Raw genomic sequence first — 25,666 nt, 5'->3', positions numbered from 1 at the left:
TCTACAGAACTTAACATAACTTTGAAATTTCTATTAAGCATACTAATTGTCAAGGGGTTTAATGGTGATTATATACACAACAACAACTGTTCATTTCCTTATTGAAAATTCTCCAATGAATTTCTCTTACTCGGTCGTTATATTTTAAGTTAATTAACATGTACTATTGTATAATTGAATTGTTATGCATTCTTCTATTATATCTCACAAAAGTACTTTTAAAATACCTATGTTAAATCTTAGTTCATCTAAATGACATCTTCGCTAGCTAAGGGTTTACGATCCGCTTCGCTTCTATTCAACCCTTAGCTGTGTTAGCACAATTTTCATGTCAACAATTTCCTGCATATGATTGGACGCAGGCCAAGTTCCCTGCATCTAATCAGACAGCGTGTTATGTTACACCACGTGCAAGACGAAGGAATGTGTAAACAATTAGTAATCGTCTTCAAAACGCTTCCATTTAATCAGATTTTCAGTTTTCATAGAACATGGCGTGTGTAGACTGTGCCATTAGGCTTTGTCTGTGAAAGTACGTTTATTGATTTTAAATGATTCGTATATAACATCGTGTTACTCACTGGGCACATCCATTTTTATTTTAACAACACAGTGTAGTTGAAAAATGCATTTTCATTGGTTGAACATGATGTAATCCAAACAGAGTTTGTTGTCTCCATCCGCTAGAGGACACAACTCAAAGCTACGAAAATTGTGCTAACGCAGCCAAGGGTTGTAGAGAAGCAGAGCGGAAAGTAAATCCTTGGCTAGCGAAGATGCCTGAATGAAGGCTCGGGTTGCAAATTTTTCACCTATAATTTTTTTTCCAATACCACTAGATTAATATCAACCAAAATTGGCAAAAGCATTTTTTGGGTAAAGGGAATTCAAGTTTCTATGTCAATTGAAAAAACACATCCCTTTTCCAAGGGAGATACATGTAATTACAAAATTCAGTGAGGTTGTCGATTCAAGAACTACTGAACGAGAAAAAGTGGACTTTTATACTGGTAATGGAGATTCAAGTTCATTCAAAGCATAACACTATATATCATACACTGATATTTTACATCCATGCACCTATATACAAATTTTAAAATAAAATTCTTATATCAAAAACTAGCAAGGATACAGTTAGTCTTATTAGCATGGAAGGTGTTAAATTTCAATTATTCCGGCCAAGACCCTAGATCCCATTCAAGAATTTTTCACCCATGTGGAGACCTCACCAGCTTTAGGTGAGAAGTGCCTCAAAGAAGTAGGTACAGTTTCTAAAGTCATCTGGCCCAAAATATCGATGATTTCACTTGGAGCTCAAACCCTGGCATTCAAATAAGGGATAGATTAGCAAACCCAAACCCCGCTCAGTTTGATCAGCAAAATGATTTGTGTCATATGACGAGAGCTTAAAGTTGGCATAAAATTGCAAAATTGCCATTTTCAACAAAAATATCCACAAATTCAGGTGGTTTTCCTTTCAGAAAACATACAGCGCATGTGTCGAGCAAATTCATATTCAAGCATGTTTTTCATCTTATAATAATACACTATATATATCATTTTCATTTTGCTCGACAAATGTGCACATCTTTTCCTGAGCAATAATCTGTATGACATTTGACAGTTTTCAGGCTTATTTTGAAAAAAAGGCGGGAAATGTCTTATTCATGATGTCATAATGCTATTCAATTAGGAATATCATTCTGATTTTGTTGACATAGTATACCTGGCATATATTCTACTTTCTTAAAATGCTGATTAAGGTTAATTCCAGACACATTTTATTGAGGGAAAATTTTTGGGCCTTTTTATGTATACAATCGTACCCTGTTCTTTGGACCTGTGCATGCCACTTAAGGCCATAGCAATGAAGTTTCTTTTCAATGACAACCTCAAATGAATGCTTACCGTAAAATGGGGCCTCCGATTTTAAGGTCATATTCAAAAGACCAATCACTTGCACTTTTAATGCTGGGCGCTTGGTGAAGAAACAGTCATTGTGAAGCGATCGCCTAAACCACTAGGCTACCGTGACCAGTATGTGTATGTATGTGATGAGCATTGAATTATGTTGTCCTGGGCTAGAGTTGGCATACAATAGAAATTTAAAGATTGCTATGGAATCTTTTTTTATTCTTTTTAACTAACAATATGATAAGTGCAGTATGTGAAAATAATATACAAACATGCATAGAAATGTAGTGTTTGTAGTGGTCCAATAGTAGGACTTGACTTATTGTTAAACCATTATTTGTGTTGCAGTAAAGGCTCTGTGATTTAGGTGAGATTTGTGGCCCTTGGGCCTTGGTTATTTAATATGTAATGGTAGTAGATATTTCTTTATTTGTTACTGTTGACTTTAGAGAATATTGTCTTGTCTTGTTGTGAGATTGCTGAACTAGTACTGTGAGTAAGTATGTACAATTCTTTTTGTACAGATAATTTAGAGGTTCGTGCCTCACCTGTTCCCGGTCATATAACCCCCTCCTCATCAGCCACCAAGGTCTTTGATTTCACTGTGGTTTCCTCAGAATCTCCTCAAGCTAAGTCGTGCCTTCTGAGTTGGAAAGGGTGTAGAGACTGTGCTTACAGCGACGACCAGCAGTCAGATGATGGTGTAGGTGATAAGACATTTGCCATCCATGAAACAATCTATTTCAGTCCTCATTAATTGCTCAATACACAGTGAAATTAAGGTTGGTTTTCCTTTACTTTTGACCACTATAGGTGATAGTTGACCTTGTTTGTTCTTTCTATTAGCAGGGGAGTGAGTGCACCTTCCGTTTTGAACAAAGCGTGGATGTAGCAATCAAAACATCTATGGCGATTAAGAATGTACAGGATGCCAAGAAGTATTCTGCCTACAAGAAATATGCTCACACATGAGTCTGTCAATCTGCAATCAGCATAGGAAGAAGTACAGACAATGCAAGCTTATGTACTTGTGATAAAGTGGCCTCGTATGTGTTCAGTCTCTCCATCTCTTACAGTTTTGATTGTCATGGTGACAGGTTCAGAGAGAGGCAAGACTGACAGACCTTCTCTGTGTTGACAAACAGCCTCAAAGTTGACAGGCTTTTCACTAGACCACTTTCTATAGTTTTCTCTGAATCTGTCACTGGGTTGAGAATGTTTGTGTAACATCTATCATTCCCATTGATATTTTTTGTTTAAATGAATGATCATTCCAGGTTTGATTGTCATACATTATATAGATAACAATTGTTAAAGAGCATGTTTAGCTCTTTTTTTTATACTGTTCATATTCTTCTTTTTTATCATATATGTATATACATATATGATGACACCTGCACAGGAACTGAGTGGGGGGCATTTTGATCACATCATCAAAATATATTATAGTCTTGTACAGCTTTAACTTTTTGTATTTTTGTACATGTTTAATCATTGAACTTTCAGCATCCTCATGTTTCTATCAATCAACAGACCACTACAATTCCAGTTATGGTTGATGTATTTCCCTGCCATGTCACAGTTACATGTTCCTTGTACTTTACTATGTTGTATTTAAACAAAAACAGTTTTCTTGGTTGTGAAATCCTAATCATTTTATGTAATCATTGTATTTGTTACTTAAACAGGGATTTGCAAATTACTTTTAAGATGTATTTGCAGGTGACCATTTTCTATTTTTAAATAAATTTAGAAGCCTATTAATAAGCAGTACAGTAGAACACTGAATTTAGTGCAATATCGGTCTGACATTCAATGTTTTAAAGTAATTTAGCCTTTTACTGTTCTTGAAAAGCTTTGATTGTACAGTGAAACCTGTCTAATTCAACATCCTCTAGGAGATAAAGTGTCGGATGAGATTTGAGGTCGGAATGCACAGTGCAAAGAACATAAAAAAAGATAATTAGAAATGAAACGGGGGGTCAAAATTCACAGTGAAACAGTAAAATTTAACAGTACACAGTTGTTGAATAGGACAGGTTTTACTGTACGCAGTGAAACAGTACACAGTTGTTGAATAGGACAGGCTTTACTGTACACAGGGAAACAGTACACAGGTGTTGAATAGAACAGGTTTTACTGTACGATGTCTGGTACTCGTCAGATTCACTGCTACAACTGAGCACAAAATGGATCACAGTCTTATTCACCAAATCTTCATAGTTTTCAGGATTTTTTTGGACTTTACAACTTTTGGGTATTAACAATTTCTCTCTATATAAAATACAATGCAATGAAGACTCAGAATATCCTAATTTCAAAGATTTTGATCTCTACAAAATTTCCATTATATATAATACCATTTTATATACTGTAAAATTGTATCATTTTTGGTGCTCCAAGTTTGTCGGGGGGAAACCCATCAGAGTACCACTTCTATTGTGCTTCCATCGAATGCTCTACTTGGTTTTATTTCCAGGCATTACTCTTTGTGTATGTCATTACACTTTGTTAAAGTTTTGGAAGTTTATGTTATAAATCTGTGATATGTTGATTTGTACAGTCTAATGAATATGACACTTCTAAGATTATTTTTGTTTGGTTTTTAAAATGTATATGATTTCCACTATTATAGGTTTACATTTTGTTATTATTATTGATGGCAATGGAACTGTTGTCCTTCCTTGCCAGATTAAGTTTGTTCATCCCTCAGGTTCTGAAAATTGGAAAGTGTAATTTAGTTCCTGTTCATCATATTTTGTCAAAAGACTTTGAAAAAAGATTAAATGTTTAGGTTTAATTTCCTATGGTTTCTATCAACTTTGCAAGGATATGATGTCAATGATTCACAAATGATAGCTGCATTTAAAAAAAGATACATGTCTCTGTTGAGATTTGAACCACCACCTTCCCACTTAGAATATTAATGTCTGAAAATTTACTAGTGCAGTATGATGTCAGATAGTTATTAAACAGGGAGTAATTATTCCAATATGAGATGTATTGAGCATTACCAAGGGATTTACATCATTGAATTGAATTTTGAAAATGTTTCTATTTATTTAAAAGCACCTTCATAGATTTTTAAGAACAGAAAGAAATGCAACATTCAAACATATTTGACATTTACTGATCAGTATTTGTCCTTCATCTTCCTGAAAATCTGTAAATGCCACCAGGATTCATTACCTTTTCCAAAATTGATAATTTGAAAATTCAGCATCTTCGTGTACAAACCAATTGGAGACATTATTCATTTAGTTTATAAATAGAACTAATAAGAATTCAAGATTTTGTGACCATTTCTGTTTTGGAGAATTAAAAAAAAGAATATGTCTGTAAACTAAAGAGCATATAAACCACATGACCGATTGTTAAGATGCAGATCTTGCTCATTCGGATATCTGTTCTGATTATGATGATAATCTTTGCATTTTAATTGATGTCTGACATGGGTGAGCATTGTGAACAGTCAGTCATGTGATCAGTTCATATAATGCACGCTTTGTTCCATTGTTTACATTCAAGATTTGCAGTACTTTTTTTAAAAAAATTTTTTTATATGTTAGTTGTATATACTTCATATTGTTTGGACTTTTGTCATCATTACTTTGTCTTTTTGCTTAATATAGTGTATAATTTTTGTGTGACAGAATTATGCAATGTACATTTAATAACATTTGAGCCAAGACGACATATTTATAGTGATTAGAATAGTCGAAGTCATACTATTGTCTGTTTTGCAAATTGTATGTTCATTTCTAAGAATGTATAGTAAAAGTGTCTGTAACATAAACTTGACCCTTTTTCAAATATATTCATTATTTATAGTTGCTTTATCCACCATACTTTACAATTGTGATATTGTATGCTAACATAGATATGGAAATAGCACACAAGTCTGTGCAATCACCATCGCTACAACGAGGGTGTGATTCTGTCGGTCAAGTAGTAAGTCATTCCTCATGTTTTGTGAGTTAAATGTTAATTGTTTTCAACATTTCATGTGATTTACCCATTTCTTTCAAAACTATATATACCAGTTTATACATCTTTCCAATTGTACTATTGTGTTTTGTCATACTGTGTGACTTCTGACCACTGACGGGTCATACTAATGGATTTGTTACAATTAACCTGTTATACTGATATTATATGTAGACATCATGACTATTATAATAAAAATACTGTTCACATTGTTATCTTCTCTATTAATGAAAGGATATCAATTTTAGCTCAAATGAGCTTTTTGTCCGCTGTTGATCCGTCCGTAAAAATTGTTGTCTAAACAACAGTAAGGACATGATTAGTCATATTGATATGCAAGTATCTTCAGGTAATTCAAATTCAAATTTGTTTAATGTAGGGGTAGGGGGGGGGGGGGGGTCCACAATGGGAGATCAGAGTTTTATATGGGAATATACAGAAAATTAATTAAATTTTTTAACAGTCTTCTCCAGAACAGCAATGTCATGTTAGTCTTATTGGTATTGAGACATCCCCAATCTAACTAAAATTAGATCTTCCATCCCCTCCCATGTTTTTGACCACACAATATATGAAAACCGGGGAGCGGATGGAAGATCTAATTTTAATTAGATTGGAGACATCCCCATGCTGTGTGAGTTCAAGTTCAGTTATCCCATAATCTAGGTTTGGGTAAGATATGGGGGTCAACATTTTTCATGATTAAAAACTGTCTTTTAAAAACCTCAAAATCTGAACAACAGGGCCAGAGTGACTTGGGTGAGTGATGTGGCCCAAAGGCCTCTTGTGTGTGTCGGATATTGGGTGATCTTGCAATCCAGCTACCATGATGAGATCAGTCAGCTTCAAGCTGGTTGATTAGTTCCTGTTCAATGAGTGGGTAAGAAACTTAACATTGTAATTTTTATGGAGCACCAAATGAACATAAACTCAAATAATTGAAGATACCAATTCAATATGCATGTATAGCTGTGCATCAAATCAATTATTGCCCCCACCAATTCAATTAATGAGAGCAGTGATTGATCTGATGCCTGCTTAATTCATTAGAGCTATGATTGATTTGATGTGTGCATTAATTCAATTGATGAGAGCAATACATTGTAATTGATTTGATACTTGCATCAACTCAATGTTTGCTCTCATCCATACAATTGATGGGCGCATCAATGTGGCGGAATTATTGCTCGCAAAATTACATTTGGAGCTCGGTATAAATGATTTAGTGTGTATGGATATGCAGTGAAGTACAGTATGTAATGTGTATATGCAGTAAAGTACAGTATGTAATGTGTATATGCAGTAAAATGCAATAGGAAATATGCAGTAAAATGTGATGCGTATTGTGTATATGCAGTAAAATACAGTACTGTCAGGTCAGCAGATACCTAGTAATCATCCTGCAAATCATCGGAGATTTCTTTGCTTCAGAATATTCTTTTCATTATTGCGTTTTTCAAATGTATGTGCACAGCAACCATTATAAATATAATGAGCATTGTTTATAACTCATTCATCGAATCAAATCACCCTTTGGTGCTTTTTTCACCAAACTAAAACTATTTTTAATAGTTCTTACAGCACATCGTCTTTATTGAAGTAGATTATAAGTATCATGTGTTATCCCTGTCTTGTATTATCCATTATTGAGTAGAAGTGTATATGAGTATTAAGATGTTTAACTGAGAGCTGACACAAGTATATATGTACTCTGAAGTAGATATTAATAAGATACTGGAGTTCCTCATTGACAATATCTATGTGGTCCTTGGTGATCAGGTCTTCCAACAGTCAGATGGATCCGGGTTAGAATATGTCCTCAGTATCCCCTTGCTTGTCGTAAGAGGCGACTAAATGGGGCGGTCCTTCGGATGAGACCGCAAAAATCGAGGTCCCATGTCACAGCAGGTGTGGCACGATAAAGACCCCTCCCTGCTCAATGGCCATAAGCGCCGAGCATAGGCCTAAATTTTCCAGCCCTTCACCGGCAGTGGTGACGTCTCCATATGGGTGAAATGTTCTCGAGCGGGACGTTAAACAATATTCAATCAATCAGTCAGATGGAATTCCCATGGGCACAAATTGCGCTCACCTGTTTTATATTCTTATGAGGCAGATTTTATTCAACAGATTCTACACAAGAAGGAAAAAAAATTGTGGCCTTCAACTCCACATTTAGATCGGCGACGTTTTATCTATCAACAATATTTATTTTCATTCATATGTCGATTCATCCCAGTGAACTCAAAATAAAAGACAGCACAGAGTCTTCCATATCTGCTTCATACTTGATATCTATTGAACATATATGTTGACGGCAAAGCAACAACTCAACTTTTTATGACAAACGATCATCTCGTATCCATGTAGCAATGAACCTGCAATAGAGAAAATACCAACATAGGAGTTATTGCCTTTGGCAACATTTTTCAAGATATATATATATATAGAGAGAGAGAGAGATAACCTGGATTGTTTTATCTTACTTGGTAAATACAATATTTCTATCATGCACAGAATTTAGTCGATTAAAGATTTCGGATACATGAGGGTAAATCTAAGACTGTAAGTTTTGGTCATACTTAAGCACAGTCTTGGACTTAAGGAGCCCCAGGTGAACAAAAAAACCGTCTGTCTTTTATAGACATTAACAAGTTTACATAATGATGCTAATGCATAATGTTAACATTCTGTTTAAACAATTATTCTTTTTTCAAGGCTGCACAGGAGTACTTGTCTACAAATAAACGTATTCTTCCCTCTAATTAGAGTGTGCATGTCATTTCGTAGCTTGTCATATCTATGCAAGCAATTTCTTTTTTACATTCACAAATTTACACAAGAAATGGACGAGGTCTGGTGTCGTATAAAACTATACCTTGAATTGATAAAAGAAGTTGTTAGGAATCTAAAAGATTTCACAAAGAGATTTAAAAATACCATTAATAAAATCAAAGCATAACGAGGACAGGCGATTAGCGCGTTTTGTCGCTATAAGTTATTGGCAATGATGAGTTTGATTTGAAGAATATCAAAACAATGGTTTTTCATTTAGTAGCCAAAAGGTTACCTTTTTTTCATGAAGGTACTGACGAGAAATTTTCAAAAAGAAAATAAACACTTTGAAATTCTACATTTAACACCATCTCAATCAAGTTCTTTACTAATTAGTAATTAGATTTCTCTAACAATTTCTAACGATTTTCATGTCGCACGAATTGTACCACTTGTGGTCTTTTGTTGAAGGAGAGTTGTATGATGCATCATATAACCATAAACAACAAGAAAATTACCTAACAGCAACTTGTCAAAACCTGAAGAATTGTCAAAATGTGACACAATGCTGCAAACGCATCTAATATTCCCAGAGTGTTGGTGCACTCCCAGAGGTAGCGGGGACTGAGTGTTGTGACATGCCGTCCCAACAGCTCTCCGCTGTATCTACCAGTTTCACACGAGGATTTCCATAACAAAGTATCCAAAAATAAGCAACCCATCGCAGTTTTGTGTGGGTGTTCGGACGTGTGGGGCGGAGAATTCTGTATAAAAACTTGGTGCCGAGTACCGACCAGGCATACGTGCGAAATGTATCTTCTGCTGGCAGTAGCGGCGGCCCTAGCGGCATCAGGTAACATCAAGTATCTTATCTATTTTCAGTATCCTTTTTAAATCGATGTTGTAAAATTTTATCATAAAGATTGTCAAAAGCTCAAAGTGGTATAATGTAAGCTTACATTTTTCGGATTGTCGATGAAAAGCCATGCTTCGAATTTACAATAATCTTTGCATTATATCCTTCAACTGATATGCTATTGTAAAAGACTAAATTTAGTCAAAATGAAAGGTTTCATGGTCGACAGGGGATGCTTACTCCTCCTAGACATCTGATTCCACCGCTGGTATATCCAGAGATCCGTGTTTGCCCAACTCTCTATTTTGTATTCCTTGCGGGGGTTATGAGATTGATCACTGTTCGTTATCTTCACCTTTATAGGAGTTATGAGATTGATCACTGTTCGTTATCTTCACCTTTATAGGAGTTATGAGACTGATCACTGTTCGTTATCTTCACCTTTCATTCTTTGACCTGTTCGTGTACATTGTCTTATAGTGATCTTTTTATTTCAGCTGCCCAGAGTCCAAGTCACGGTAAGCTCTTACTTTTTACATAGGAGATTTTGACTGGGTTCAAAAACACTATATATAATTACCTACATGTCCTGGTGATCAATATTGACCTAGGGAGGGATTGTAACGGCCCCGTGAATTTCTTTTAGTAGTTTAAGTTGTAGTTGGCAATAGTACTGATACGTGTATATTATAAAAGTATGATCTATTGTTTTCAAAGTAACTATGGCTCTGCGGTTGCCATAGTAATATCATTTGCCAACGATCCGTAATAAATGCCATGTGTATTTCAAATGGCGTATAAATTTGAGATAGAAAGCTACAAATTTTATGATATTTTTCAGATAAGGCTTTATATTAAATGCAATTGATATTTTCATTTCAATTAATATAATAGCACAGCTGCTTTGTAGAACTATTTGTGATTTTAACTTCAAAGCCTGCAATTTGTACCTTCTTATGTAACAATTAAGTGATCTGTTTTATGCTATACATATTGTAACCCGTTAGAGGTAATATTTTAAAAGTATTTTCAAAATACAGATAAATAAAATTTCAATCATGCGCAAAAAAAGTTGCACTGTAAGACGAAGTTTTTTTGGTTTAAACCAGGAGTGGATCTGTACCTCTCTGGTTTATCCAAAAATGTTACCAAGAGAGCTACAGTTCAGCAGCAACTTTTCTGATAGTTATGACGTCATCGTCGCCATAGTTACTCCCTGTCACCCTTCCAAATTGACTGCCACGGGTGTTTTGGGTGGTGCTATGTGTTATTAGTGAGAATAAATACACATCTTTGAACACGTATGAAACATCAAAATGAATTCAAATAGAATGAAAGGCACTCCCCCTTTAGAGAAGTTTTAGCTTTATAATGTGTTCCTCCTTTGGAGAAGTTTTAGCTTTATAATGTGTTCCTCCTTTAGAGAAGTTTTAGCTTTATAATGTGTTCCTCCTTTAGAGAAGTTTTAGCTTTATAATGTGTTCCTCCTTTAGAGAAGTTTTAGCTTGATAATGTGTTCCTCCTTTAAAGAAGTTTTAGCTTGATAATATGTTCCTCCTTTAGAGAAGTTTTAGCTTGATAATGTGTTCCTCCTTTAAAGAAGTTTTAGCTTGATAATGTGTTCCTCCTTTAGAGAAGTTTTAGCTTGATAATGTGTTCCTCCTTTAGAGAAGTTTTAGCTTTATAGTGTATTCACCTCCAAAATAACAATCATTTTTTCCATTTTAAATAAGTTTGAAAAGACCCTTTGTCATTTCACATCACGAGAGATATCTGTTCACACACACACACACACACACACACACACACACACACACACAAAACCGAATACATGATTGAAGTTTTTATGAGCAATATTCAAGACACCGAAGAAGAAATCGGACCTTATATTTACAGGGTTTTTGTTGTTTGTTTGTTTGTTTTTTTATTTTTATTTTTACATGGAATCTATTCAGAAACAATATTGCATCAACTTGACCATCATTTTCAAGGTCATATAACCGAGTTAATTACTGACATTGAAACTGAAATGAAGGACAATTTGTCCGCCAGTACCCAACAGAATTTCAAATAATTACTTTTACTTGACAGGGGAAAGTTGTACTAATTTTTATTTATGACAGCCAAAGCGTTACATAATCTATGTAAGTTTGAAAAGTCATTGTCAATTATGACCATGGGACCCCCCCCCCCCCCCCCCCCCCCCCCCGGCCTTTCCACGTAAGTGTACAAGTGACTTCCAATGATTTATAGCATTTGGAGTTACTCCCCTTTGACGGATAACGCGATTTCTCTCTCCCCCCCCCCCCCACCCCCCCCTCTCTCTCTCTCTCACACACACAACAATTCACTATGCGGTGTTTATAGTCGCTTAGTGTAGCTTATTCGCTGTACATTCAAAGTCTGCATTGAGATTTATGAACTTTCAGCGTATGAGAGCAATAAAGAGTACATCTACGAGTATGAAACACAGGCTCTCACCGGAATACCTCAAGGAAGTACCATCTACTCCGGTATGAAAATCAAATCCGATATCAAAATCCAGTTCCGTTCCAGATCCTCTGCCACCTTAAAGGTTGGTGTTTTCTTTCTCAAATCTAACCTTACCTAGAAGTGTATGTATCATACTATTTAAAGCTGCGAGTTATGTCTATATTCTCATGATTCTATAATTATTGGTTGAACAGAGAATGGGTAAATTCCTACTTATAACTATTCATGGACGATTGGAGATGTGGGAGGATCATCCACGGCAGAAAAGTCTATATTTAATTCAGTACCTTGGTTTCAGATGGACAAAATACGCATAGGCCGGATCAATGATCCGATCGAGTCGGTGAACCCAACCCAACAGCAGGTGCCTGAGGAGTATTTTAGACCCCTCGTGGGAAAGGACGCCGAACAGATGATAAAGGACTTGTCTAGACCCATCAATTTCAGGTGAGAATTGTCTCAATTCTGTAATAGAGACCATTTGCATTAAGTTGGCACTTTCAACAGTAAACTTTATGTGTTAGTCTTTGTAAGGTGCTTCTAATTACTTATTTTTTTATTATCCAGGTAATCCAACAAAACAAGTTTACCATAAATTATATCGTACAGTCATATTTGCAAGTTTCAATTGTCTTTGTTTTATGCTATTGATGCCAAGTTTAATTTTCCAGAAATTAGATTATATTAATTTTAATTACTTACTTTCTTGAAATTACTTTGCATTCTTGTTTGAATTTGGGTCTTAGTAGTTAAATTGGAGATTCATTTCCTTCCAAAGATACATCCGTGGCAACGTCCGCGATATTCAGCAAGAAGCAGACGACCCGGAATGGTCCGTCAATGTTAAGAAAGGTCTGCTCAGCATTATGGAAATGAATCTGGAGAAAAGAAAACGACTTCAACACAGTAGTTCCATTCCTCAAGTTCTCCGTCCCATGTCTTCCAATGAGGGTTCTATGTATAATGTTATGGAGGTATGTAAGTTTTTCGTCCCCAGTCTTTCAATAAGAGCTCTGTATACACGCTATACTTGCAAAGGTCGTCCTGTGTGCATGTAAATTTCAAGAACGTGTTCATATCCTCTAAACATGTTGTCAATGACGTTTACGAAAAGAATGAGAGAAAAATACATAATTATACATGTACACGTAGTTGTTGGAAGTACATCGCTCTAACACTCTTGCATGATTCTTACAATTGAAGCCTAGCATTGGCGGTGAATGTGAAACTTTGTACAAAGTCAAACCTCTGACATCAACCAGTGGTGATCCCCAAATTCATGTGACCAAAGTAAGAAACTACGACAACTGCATAAATAGACCGAAGTATTTCGCCTCCATATTTCATGGGAAACAGTGCGCTGAATGTATTAAGGCACGGGTGAGTATTTGTGTTTATATGAACATAACATGTGTTTTTAATAGAATTTGATTTGAATTATTGACATCAATGATAGTGTGGATTAATGAGACAGTTGTTCTGTTTTACTCGCAGTCTGAGCCCCTGAAGTCCGTGTCACTGGTCCGATACACACTGATAGGAAGTTCTAGACTGTTCCAGATCCAGAGCGCCATCTCTGAAAGCCAGCACGTATTTACTCCATACTCTGACAAAGGCGGCAGTATCGCTACTTATCTAAAGTAAGTCAAGTTCGTCATAGTCCGGTACGAGTAGTATGTACCCGGTGGTGTCATGTTTCCCTTGCTTATCAGTGATGTTACTCTTGCTGTTCATCTGTTAATAAATATTCGCTGTACATGTACTTAGATTGTATTGCTTTGCTAAACCTTCGTACAAATGTTTCATCTTGTAATATAAACACTGTTTCAAAGCCATTTATTATGAATTTGTAGCCAGACTTTGAATTTAGTCAAAGTTGGAATTGTCAAAGAAAGTCTGTCGCAGCCAAAAAATCGAATGAAGGTAAACGATGGACTACTGTACGCATCCCGCGAGATTGAATCACGCAACGAACACTCTGGCAGCTCACAGCAATCGCCATCCTCCAAACAGAGTCCCACACCAAAACCAATCAGCCAGCTTCTGCAGAAAACGGCAAACCAATCAAAAGAAAGGGTATGTAATATAGCCTTGTAGTCCCTATCATCATTCACCACCACCACCACCACCACCACCACCACCATCATCATCATCATCTTTCTCCAAATGGAGAAAACAAATACATGCTCAGATGGCGATGGAGGTCCTGCACATTTCGCTTTTACATGAGCCATTTTGATAAACCAGTCACTGATCTAATACAAGTTAATACATATCTGGATTACATATGCAGATAAGGAAATTATTGAAGATGTTGGAGGAGTTTATGAAGCCCTATATCCAGGAAGAGGCTGGCCCGCTAATGATGTCGCTATTGGAAGAAATCCGAAAGGCTGACGTCGAGAGTTTGAAGGCGGTATTCCGCGAAACGGTCCAAACTGCGTCCTCAGACAAAAAGAAATTGTAAGTTTAATGGGTAGGAACTTCAATGCATAAGCTATTTTTCTACGTCATTATAATCCTGCAACATACCTGGTAGCTTTTAATCGTTGCGTAATTTCCAATTTTTGTAAAAAAAAAAAAAAAAAATAAAAAAAAGTATATCATCCATAGTTACGCCACAAGAAGTTCTGTCGCAAAGTTATTGTCTGACATTTGAATACATCGATGCGGAAGTGAATTGTTTGATAATAACGAGACTTACATCGATGCGGAAGTGAATTGCTTGATCATAACGAGACTTTCATGTTATGTGAACAGCTTCCTCAAAATCATTGATAAAAATTGCAATAGTATTAACATGCTTATATTGATTGTTATTATATTTCCCATAGCTATTAGACTGCTTTTCGTTGTTTTGAAATGAAAGAAATTAAAAGTACTCCTTAAAAGTATGGTTTCAGTCATAAACAGACGATTGTTTAAATGGTCTTTCATAATTGTCAACGAAACCTTACAGGAAGATGCTGATGGATCTCCTGCCGTCTGCTGGGACCGCCCCCGCCACAAAAGTGCTTGTCGACGCTATCATGAATGATCAGATCTCAAAGCCGGAGGCCATCATTGCTCTAAATATTCTATCCTTATCAGCCCGACCAGAAGTTCTCATCGCCAAAAAACTTTTGGTAAAATACAATTTTACACTTACCGAAGTAAAAGAACAAACAGGTTTGAGTAATCAACGGTTAATAATTTCATGATAAGTCCTCGTAATTTGTAAACGGTCATTTAGTTTCCTATGGAGCTGGTGATTTGAGAAAAGGTTAGGATAACACATTGAAGACTTTTTCCAGTTTCCCTGGTTCTTAGTTCGTATTTGAGGCTCCTAAAAGATATATGCGCTAATATGAGAACAAATTCTAAATCAACGAAAACCTCTCTCTGACAGTGTTTACACTGTTACTATCTCTAATTCACAATGCATGCGATGCATAGGGTCTCTTTTTCAAATTAAGATTTTCACACAGTACAATTTTCTGATTTTATGTGGGAAAACAAGTCGTGGTCAGCCAATGATGACAGAGCTGTCTACTTGCATAACAGTGAGCTCAGTCTTTATCGGCGGGCTGCGTTTGTTCTAAACGCCAATTCTTGCAAACTCTAGACCTTTTCTGCACTTTTCTTGAAATATATGCAAGCATCTCTATGAAATGAATTTTGCACATGCATACACAATTCCTACTAAACTCCGATATCAGGTTTAAGTGAATCGTCAAAGAAATACACCATTCGAAGCTAATTCATGTACTGCGCATGTCTGCCAACATTCGAAATGGTTAGTTAGACATTTATACTGATATGTAGACCCACTTTATATGTTCTTGTATCTCTTGACTCACTGCTAAAATGATCCTTAAATAGGACCTTACACAGAGCAGCAAACTGTCGCAAAATCGAGTTTTGAAGAGGACAGTCTTTCTCTGTTTGGGAGCAGTAGCTGGAAAGCTGAGCGAAGAAGAGCGGGAAAAGTATCGTGAAATTTCACAACAAGAGGTGACCGTACGGACACTTCTTGCAAAGGAATCAAATTCGCAAAGCAGAAAAAAATTGAAGTCGAAGAAGGTGGAGTTGGAGGATAGGAAAAAGAAGGAAAAACGCATTCACGCTCAAATCAAACAAGAAATCGTTAAGGTATTTATATCACACGAAACTTCATCAGCAATTGCCTGTCCAGCGTCAGAGATACCTTGTTTAAGATGGTCTGTAAATACGCAATAGAGATGTCTTTGGATACTAGCATTATTATCTGAAAAATTCATTTTATCTAACATAGACTATTGGGTTGCGTATAAGTTGGATTGCACCTTTCGTAACATGATTTTCTCTCTGGAACTGAAACAGTCGTGTTAATAAGATGTCTTTGATGTTTAGGAGATCCAGATGTTAATGAAGTCAACTGTATTGGATGATAAAATGTTAAGCTTTAAGACTGCTGGGAACGCCGGACTTCGTGAGTTGATTCCCAGTGTCAGAACTTACATCGAGGATAAATCCCAACCACAGATCCTCAGAACGCAAGCCATCTACAGTCTTAGAAAACTCACCAGTCGATATCCCCACGATGTAAGTTACATCGTACAACACTGTCTTTTCCCATGTCGTCATTGAGAGAATACGTGCCATTTCCTATTTTTTAAAGATTATTTTCCTACGATATTTGTGTCTAAACTGAATTGCTGCATGTATTTTTAAGTTGTAGTTTCTCCATACTTCAAAGAAAAGAAAGGACACCACGTATTATGTCGAATGTCTTTTAAGGTTTCATATTTTGTAGACTATTCATTACACTATAGATTCACTCAATGCTGCTGCCCAGATATTTTGATCGAACAGAAAAAGAGGAGGTTCGAATATCCTCATACTTAGTTATGGCATCCACCGACCCTTCCCGTCAGATCCTAGAGATGGTCGCCCATTCACTACACAAGGAGACCAATCCACACGTTGGGACATTTGTTTACACACACCTGGAGCAGTTGTCCAATAGTACATACCCCTGCCTCTTGTCTTGGTATATCTTTATTTTCATTGTGAATCTCATTTCCTTGAGGTTTTGCTGTAAAATATGTATTTATTTTTCAAATTTATTTTACAGGGCGAAGAACGCAACATTTGCTCTGCGTTTTGCGAAGAAATTTAACCCAATGTTTTACTACTCCAGATTCCTCCATCTATCTGGATATGCAGGTATTTAAACTTAAAAATACGTTTATTCAGAAAATATTCATATATACACGAACAGAGTGATAATACATGTATTTTCCATAATCTCTTAATTCGCTCGTTTTTGTGTAATATAGATAAGGTCAAAATGGGAGCAGCTGTAGATCTTGGTCTCATTACATCTCCAGAAGAGTTCATTCCACGAGCTGGTGCTGTACATCTTAACACGCATGTTCTTGGGAGTTCTATTAACCTCGCTGAGGTACACCTGTTCTTTCGCTTTTACTACACATACTTTTTGGTAAAATAAAAAACACACATCTTACATTATTTTGGTTTATTTTTAGGTCGGATTCAACACTGAGGGATTGCAAACACTTGTTTCAAAATTGATTAGTCCTCTAAATGAACTTACAAAAGACAAATCAGTTGTAGAAGTACTTAAACAACGAATGCGCCGCAGTACACAGACGCAAGAAACTTCCAATGATCCTATAAGTCAAATTCACCAAAAGGTAAAGCTACTTTAAGAATCCTTTGCTTATATTCATGATCATTATCAGTTTGTTGCTTTCGCTTCTGCTCATTAACAACATCGAGTTCAGTTTAAAGTCGCTTGCTTCGGAATACTTAATATCTCATATTTTCAAAAGTTGAAAGTATCACCTCGCACAAGTCCTGACCCCAAAGGTCATCTGTACATAAAACTGATGGGCAATGAACTACAATATCTAACTCTGGATAGCAACTTGGTAGACACATTGCTAAAAGAAGGTAAGAACATTAACAAAGATATCAGAACACTTCTATAGAGAAAATTATGTGGAGACTGTCCTTTTAATCTTAGCAATGCCCTTGAATAGTTGATTTCTTTCGATAGGGAAGATTTTGCTAGGTGTGACAGAGCAAAAGTTGAGCAGTGGACTGGACCTCGACATACACAAATCCCTGGTGCCTCTTGATGCTGACACTATGATTCCAACTGAGTCTGGTCTGCCACTCCGCATGAAACTCCGTGGAATGGCTGCAATAAAAGTAACGGGCAAAGTCAGTGTGTCAGGACTTCCTTCCATTTTCAAAATCATCCGTGCAGACCAACTTAAAAAAGATATCACTTTGAATTTGGAACTGAGACCAAGGTATCTTGTGTATTATCAGTTACCTTTATATACAATATTTGTTTCTATCTTCATTCATTCTAATAAGTCCAATATTTCAAATAATAGATGAACTATTGGCATGTTAGCATGTAATGCAAGTACCTCTTCTGTTTACTCCCAGCGTATTTGTTGACATCCGTGGGGAAATGGAAATGGATGCAGTATACTTTAAATCTGGAGTTTCTATTAAAACCATGGCACACGTGGAGACGCCTCTTTCAGTCTCTGCTTCCGTCAACCTTCCAAAGGCCAAAGTTATCGCTAAAGTTAACGTTGAAAAATTGGTAAGATATATCAATTTTAGATGATAGTAATTGTTTCATTACATTTAAGATCATTCGATTTGCGATGTTGACTGTAACAACGGACGACTTTTGAATTTTTGAAATATCTTGAATAGAGTGAGAGAGTGGCTAAACTGGAAATTTCCCCATCAGCATATTTGAAAGAAGTGCCGTCTGACATATCAAAATATCCTAGACCGAGAGAATTGCAAGACATCAGGGCTGCAGAAGGAGCGAAAGTGATTCCAGTAAGTTTATAGTCAAGAAAGATTATTGCATTAACGAAACCAAACTGAGGATAAACGGTAATTCAATTATAGATAAGTACGTTTCGATAATGTGTTTGTAAAAATGATATAATTCACCTTGCAGTTGTCGTTCGCAATTGGAAAACGTATTTTGGGTCTTGAAGTAGGAATAAATGGACAAGCTGTTGTCAGTGATTTTGAGATGAATGTTCCATACTACCCCATGATTGGAAAGCAAGAACTGGTTATCACTCTTTCTCCAGGACTAAATCCCCAGAAATATCTTGAAGTTCAACTTCAAGTACTGACCCCAAAACCAGAGTCTACCCAACAACAATCAACCTCAGATAAAAATAAGAGTTCAAGTCAAGGAGGGATCCTTTCTTGGCTCGGAAGTTTAGTAGGTAGCGATCAACCTTCTCAGAGTCCATCATCTTCCTCTTCATCCTCGCCTTCTGCTCCTCCAAAGGACATCCAAGTAAAAGATCCTACATTAACAGCACTCATTGAACATTTAAAAGACTCGCAGTCTGCCCAGTCTGAGAAATCAGTCGTATCACGCAACAACAGTGTTGGAATTCTTCTAAATGTCTTAGGGATAGATGAGTCAAGGTCTATCAAACGGCATCTTCAAGTTAGTGTTGCAGCTGGATTGGATATCAACTCGAGGACAACCTCTATTATCTTGTCTCTGGATAGGTCTCCTGTTCCAGAGATAGAAACAAAACCGTGGAAGGTAAGAATAAACTGGGCGTGTTAAGAAGTCATCGAATGTCCTGTTTCAGTCAAGCATTTCTCTTCTGTTTTATTCTTCAGTTTACATCTCTTATTGAAGATGGTATTAAACCACTATTATGAAATATCATTTTTTTCCAGATTGATGTTGCCATCAACGTCAATTTACCAACAAGACTTGTAGATCCATCGGAATTGTTGTCCAAATCATATCAGAAGGAACTTGAAAAACAAATACAGGTTCATATAAGGAGGCATGGGGAATCTGAATACCATAGGCAGATCGACCGAGAAGTACCGCGCCAACAGACTAAAGTTCTCCAACAACTATTAAGTTCAACAGACACGCAGCAAATTATCGATGAAGTCGTGAACACTGAAATCAGTCAATCAGAGGAGCCTTCGCTGAATACTCAAGATAAGAAAATTAACAAACTTATTAGAAAACAGAAACAAATTTTGAAAGAAGTGAAGAATATCCATCGAAGAGCATCAGATCCGTTAAGAGTTAAGAGTGTGAGATCAATGCTGTCATCGGTGATGAGAAAGTCAGAGAGAGTGAAAAAAGACGTAGAAAAAGAAATAAGATCTGTTCCAAGCAATGAAGAATCTGACACTCTAAATAAATATTCCGTTTTACTTCAACAAATAGTTGAACAAATATTGGAGGAATCTGTTCGTTCTTCAAAGCAATCGTTGTCGTCGAAAGACCAACAAGCTGTGGAGAAATCACTAGAAACAAGCAAAGAATCATTGAGAACGATACTGCAGCAACAGAGTTTACCCCTGGTGAAACCGTCTCATTCTCAATCCGGTACTGTTGATCCCCAGTCTCCAGCTGAGTCTTCACAACAACAGCAAAGACAATCAGAACAATCACAACAGGGATCAACGCAACGACAGAAACCAATGCAAGAGTCTCAGCAACAGTCTCAAGACGGAGTGTCTCCATCTAGTCCACAGCCAGGTGTACAGTCTTCAACATCAAATAGTCAGTTCCTACCAACCAGTAGTAGTCAGTCTCCTTTGACCAAGTCGGTGTTAGATCTTCTACAGAAACAGACGGAAGCGATTCAAGAAATTACAAAATCAAAAGAAGCGGAGGGAATGAAAAGCATTGACGAGAAGAAAATAAAAGAAGCAGTGTATTTAGCACAGGGTGTTGATGAAAAGATACGTGAAGAAGCTTCGACCTCATCTCCTCAAGATTTTGAAAGACTAAACCAGAAGTTGTTAAAATCTGTTATTCAACAACAACAAATTACAAAATGTTTAGAGCAAAGAATAACAAAATCGTATCCTAAACAGTCCGAAAAGCAGAAGAAAGAGATCAAGAAATTAATACAGCAAAGCAAACTTGAAACTGATAAAATGTCAAAGATAATGGCAGTGTCAATCCAACACGAGATAGAAAAAGAGGAAGCAAGTAGAAAACATTCACATGATGATCAAAAGGCACTCGAACATCTCCGAAAAGTCCATCTGTCACAAGTAATCGCTTCCCAACAGTTGTCAGCTGCAGAATCATCATCCGAGAAGTCCATGGTGGCGGGATCAAAATCAATTCAAAGGTTGCAGAAAAGCATGAAAATTTTAGATCAAACAGATAAACAAATAGTCTCTGTAGTTAAACAAAGATATATAAAAGACCGTCCTATAGATGTTATCAACAAACTTATAGAGGTTTCACAAATGCAACACAGTTTGCTTGGATTGGTTGCTGAACGCGCAAGAGAAGAACTTGTTCAATCTGTTTCCAGAACTGAAACAAAGGACAAACAGATTGAAACATTGGAAAAGAGAGCCGAGGCAGAAAAATTAGATTATCTCCAGATGGTGAGAAAAATATTAGCATCCATATCATCTAAAAGATCTTATAGAAATCTAAGTTGGTCTGAAAGACAGTCACTACAAGGTGTCCATAAGGAGTTAGAGAATATCAGATCAATGCAGATCAAACTCGAAGAAAATGTCAGAAACATGGAAAGAAATCAAGAGAAGTCCGTTAAAAAGGTTGATTTATCTTCCATTAAAAAACTTGTTGCGAAATGTAAAGCCATCCAAGACAACATTGAAAAGGTAGAAAGCGGCATCAGATCAAAACGCCTTCATCAGATGGTGGATGACACTACCAAGGAACCCCAATGGCGAATCGAAATCCAGGAACAGATTGTTGAAAAGGTGAAGGAACTCATACCAGATTCGGCAATGAGTTCAAAAGAGAAAGAGTCCGTCCAAACGTCGTTAAATCATCAGGAGAATAAATTAGAGAAACTGCAAGAGAAGCTCCAAGAACTTCAAATGCAAGAATCTCAACAAAATAGCAGTTCGTTAAGCTGGTTCTCACCAAGTCAGTCTCCTCAACCTATCAATACACAACAGCAGGAGGACGAACCACAAGTTGTGATGTTTAACTCCCAAGATAATGCAGACTACGATGATGAAGACGATGACTCACTGCCAGTAGATGAAGTGCAAAAAAGCACACATAAGAAATCTCAAAGTTCGTTACAACGAAAAGGAAAGAGCCTAAACTCCAAGATTAAAGATTCTGCCAAACAAAAATCTGTCAAATCCAGTGGCCGTAAAGGAAGAAAGAGTTCAAAGCAATCCTCGGCTCGTGGTGATCTACTAGCAGAAACCGAAAGGGAAGTTCGTATATCAATCAAGGCAGAGTACGGGTCACAGGGTGAAAAGAAGAAATATTTTGACATCCAGGTTAAGATTTTTTTAAAATCATTTTACTCCCTTGTGATACATGTACTTACAGAAATTTTGTTGTTTTTCGATGACTATATGTAATTTGAATTGTTCATTGTTTAAGATTCTTGGAACACCATCGCTGGAACAGCTGTTATGGGAAAGGGCTCAGATGTCACCATTAGAGAGAAGCAGTATAACAAAAAAATATCTGAAGGAAAAGAGTGATGGTTCCGAAGAAGTAACGGCAGCTTATCTCAAACTCAGCTGGGAACTTAATCTTCTCCGTCACTTACACGTCCGTGCTCATTATGAGAGGGTAATGGATTCTTGATAAAATACTAGTAAACTGAAGTGTAGAGTTTGTAGATAAATCATATAACTGCAGAATCAGATTTGTATCCTATTAAACATAGGGAAATTCAAATTTACTAAATATTTTATACCATTGATTGATTTTCCAATAATTGTTTACCCTAGCAATCTTCTACTGCATAAGAACATATCATGTTGTATTTTAGGAAGAAATTCCTCGAGTTGTTGAGGAACTTGGATGGTGGACCCACGAAGCTATCAAAGCTTTACTGTATCCGCACTTGTCTACAGAGTACCCCCACTCCTTCCGTCCGAGAGACAGACTGGAAATTCGCATGGACTTCAGGAGAAACAACAAACAAGTGAGTGACCACTATGTAATCTTACCAAGTGTCGGGTGTATATACCGGTGCTAGTATTCCATTACCAAGACGAGAAAATGTTCTTTGGTTGACACTTTTTTTGTGTGCGTCTGCTCTAATATCGAAGGAGCTTTTTTTTCTAACCTCCTATGTTCAGGACTGTGGTCATTCAAAGTAATGAAATATTGTATATTTTACTCTAGTTTGATATAGAATTAAAGCTTCCTGAGGAATCCAACTTCTTCCGAGGAATTTCGATACCATATGTTGGGCCATTCTTGTTTGAGTCGACAGAAAATATCAGGGGTGTAATCCATCGTTCCTTACAGAAGACGTTGTCTAGCTTTACAAGCCGTCTGCCAGGTTAGAAGCAGTAATTTAATTTGTTATAAAACTAATGGTCTTTTGTAAAATAAAATTATTGTTTCATGGATGAAACTTTGATGAGGAAGTATTAACTTCAGGACAATGTGAGGTGAAACAAAACCGCATTCGATCACTGGACGGCAAGGAATACTATGTACCAGACACAAAGGATTGTGAAGTCGTTTTGTCCATGGACTGTTCCTCCTCAAAACAGTTTGCCGTTAAATCAAAGAAAGATTCGTCCGATCCATCAAAAAGGGTAAGTAAGTCTGCTTGAACGCGCTGTCACTCGACAGTAGTGCCAATATTTCGAGACATTCCCACCGAAAAACTTCTTTATCATTTTAATAGTCCCTTGAAGTTCACGTAGAAGGCAGAATGATAGAGGTTGTTCCGAGCAGCTCCTCTGTAGACGTTAAAGTTGATGGTAAAAAACAAGATGTTCCAAAGGATTCATCCATCAGCATTAAGATATCAACTTCTTTTAGCAGGTACAAGTATCTCATCCATTCGTATTTCATTTTTTACAATTCAAACATTACACTTCCTGTTAACCCCACCTTAATTTCCTCTTTACTTTTACAGCAAAGAAAATTCAGCAATAAAAATCAGCCGACACCAGAGCGGGGTTTCTATCTTATCGTTACGAAAAGGAGTATATATTACATCAGATGGCAGTAAAATATCTATCACGGTATGTTTGATTACACCTCTGTCGGCACGGGTTTGAATCCCGCTCGCGCCGGTAAGTGAGAAAGTATCCCACTTTACTTTCGGAAGGTCGGTGGTCTCTTCCCAGGTACATCGTATCTGGGTTCTCTCTTCCACCAATAAAAACTGGGCGCCACCAGATGACTGAAAAATTGCTGAGTGTGGCGGAAAACATCAATAAAAGAAAAAAATGTTTGATTAAGAAGTGTTGTAACCGCCACCTTTTATAAGCTTAACGTAATTCCCGTTCTTACTGTATCTGATGTTTTCTTTCATATCTCAAGTTTTCAATATTATCATTTAATGGGTTCATTGTCTAAGACAGAAACGTGGTAAATTTTCAGATATCCCCACTCTACTACTCTCAAGTTTGTGGAATGTGTGGGAACTTCGATGGAAGACAGGAAAACGAATACCAGAGTCCTGAGAAAGTGGATCGCATAGACCCTAGCTGTTTTGTCCTTGATTATTTGTTTCCAGACGGTAAATGTGATTCGGAGAGTGTTCAAAAGGAATGTCAACAGCCCCAGGTTTCATTTTCATCATGTAAGAGTCCTTTTAAATATCATTTAATGCCATCATAGAATTTTAAATAGATATATATATACATGTACCTTTCTCATTTTTACTTTAACATTGACTTCAACCTCCAAATTTCCATAACCGCATATACTAGTATTTCTGGGCTATTTTCAATTTCCATTGTATCTGAAACATTTAAAAAACATAATGCTAACATCATTTATTCTATTAACAGCAAGATGTATGCCAGAGAGTAAAACCATACGTAGAACGCGTCTGTATAAAAATAAATCACAGCTCTGTCTCTCCCAAAGTCCTGTAAAGAGTTGTCCGTCTAACTGCGAGCAGAAGGATACAAAATCCAGGGCCGTAAAAATGGTGTGTTTCTCTCACGAGAGTGCTAAAGCCCGCGCGTGGGAAAAGACCAGCTTCAAGCGCCCCCTAACGGAGTTGAAGTCTCAGCAAGCAGACTACACAGAATATGTACAAGAACCCAACAGTTGCAGAGAAATATAGACGGTTGGGGCTTTATATCACTTATAGTTTTATGATAAGCGATCCATTATAAAACTAGTGATTCTATAGGGCATGGAAGATGTACAGTCATATCAACAGGTCCTTGAGGGCTGCTTCTTTCAACGGCGCGTCCGTGCATTAGTTTGGTTTCCAATGTATGCAATCACTGTGTAGCAAGTTTTATCAGGTTGTAACCATTGTATTTGCTTTCTTTCAAATAAATTTTGCATGCAGCTGTAAAATTTCTTATCATTTCATCTTCCAAAACTGCCAAGCAGAGGTCGATTTGGAATGGGATGTTGTTGAAATGGGTGTAAGAAAGGTGGAGGAAGTCTTAACTTTAACATATAAATGGTTCCATAGTCAATAATGTTTTGAAAAACTTTTTGTAATGTCAAACTATTAGACACTGTATAGCATTTCAACGACTTCCGAAAGATACGTATACAACTGTCAAGTTTGGTGATGCTACAGCTGGTCAAAGAAACACAGGATGTTGCACAATGGAAATGGTATTCGATGTCTTTCAAACTATAATTTGATATGGACTATTGATAAT

At 36.7% G+C, this 25,666-nt stretch overlaps 2 protein-coding genes across 10 annotated transcripts in view; both read left to right on the top strand.

Annotated features, from left to right (window-relative positions):
* Positions 1–6,111, top strand: part of LOC125669810 (hormonally up-regulated neu tumor-associated kinase homolog A-like) — a 94,562-nt gene extending 88,451 nt beyond the window's left edge. For 3 of the 9 annotated variants that reach the window (XM_048904607.2, XM_048904614.2, XM_048904611.2), the window contains 2 exons: positions 2,439–2,617; positions 2,761–6,111. In XM_048904607.2, the coding sequence (XP_048760564.2) occupies positions 2,439–2,617; positions 2,761–2,886 (305 nt within the window). In that variant the 3' untranslated portion in view covers positions 2,887–6,111. Of the gene's footprint in view, positions 1–2,438; positions 2,622–2,760 lie in introns of those variants that run through there. The other 6 variants (XM_048904608.2, XM_048904610.2, XM_048904609.2 and 3 more) reach the window with 6 other exon arrangements.
* Positions 6,112–9,272: 3,161 nt separating this feature from the next.
* Positions 9,273–25,349, top strand: LOC125668685 (vitellogenin-1-like). Its single transcript, XM_048903027.2, has 30 exons — positions 9,273–9,529; positions 10,030–10,050; positions 11,962–12,107; positions 12,324–12,472; positions 12,804–12,999; positions 13,229–13,405; positions 13,520–13,665; positions 13,879–14,101; positions 14,319–14,488; positions 14,985–15,150; positions 15,887–16,156; positions 16,397–16,588; positions 16,819–17,036; positions 17,121–17,212; positions 17,326–17,450; positions 17,536–17,703; positions 17,842–17,962; positions 18,069–18,327; positions 18,470–18,632; positions 18,749–18,880; positions 19,005–19,616; positions 19,757–22,333; positions 22,440–22,634; positions 22,837–22,992; positions 23,196–23,355; positions 23,457–23,617; positions 23,710–23,849; positions 23,944–24,052; positions 24,414–24,615; positions 24,827–25,349. Exons 1-30 carry the CDS (start codon positions 9,487–9,489, stop codon positions 25,105–25,107), a joined length of 7,770 nt encoding a protein of 2,589 aa, XP_048758984.2. The 5' UTR covers positions 9,273–9,486; the 3' UTR covers positions 25,108–25,349.
* The last annotated feature ends 317 nt before the right edge of the window (positions 25,350–25,666 follow it).

This window comes from Ostrea edulis, chromosome 4 (assembly GCF_947568905.1).
Source record: "Ostrea edulis chromosome 4, xbOstEdul1.1, whole genome shotgun sequence".
Lineage (NCBI taxonomy): Eukaryota > Metazoa > Mollusca > Bivalvia > Ostreida > Ostreidae > Ostrea > Ostrea edulis.
The sequence above is the reverse complement of the archived record's forward strand: the minus strand, read 5'-3'. Positions and strand labels throughout refer to the sequence as shown.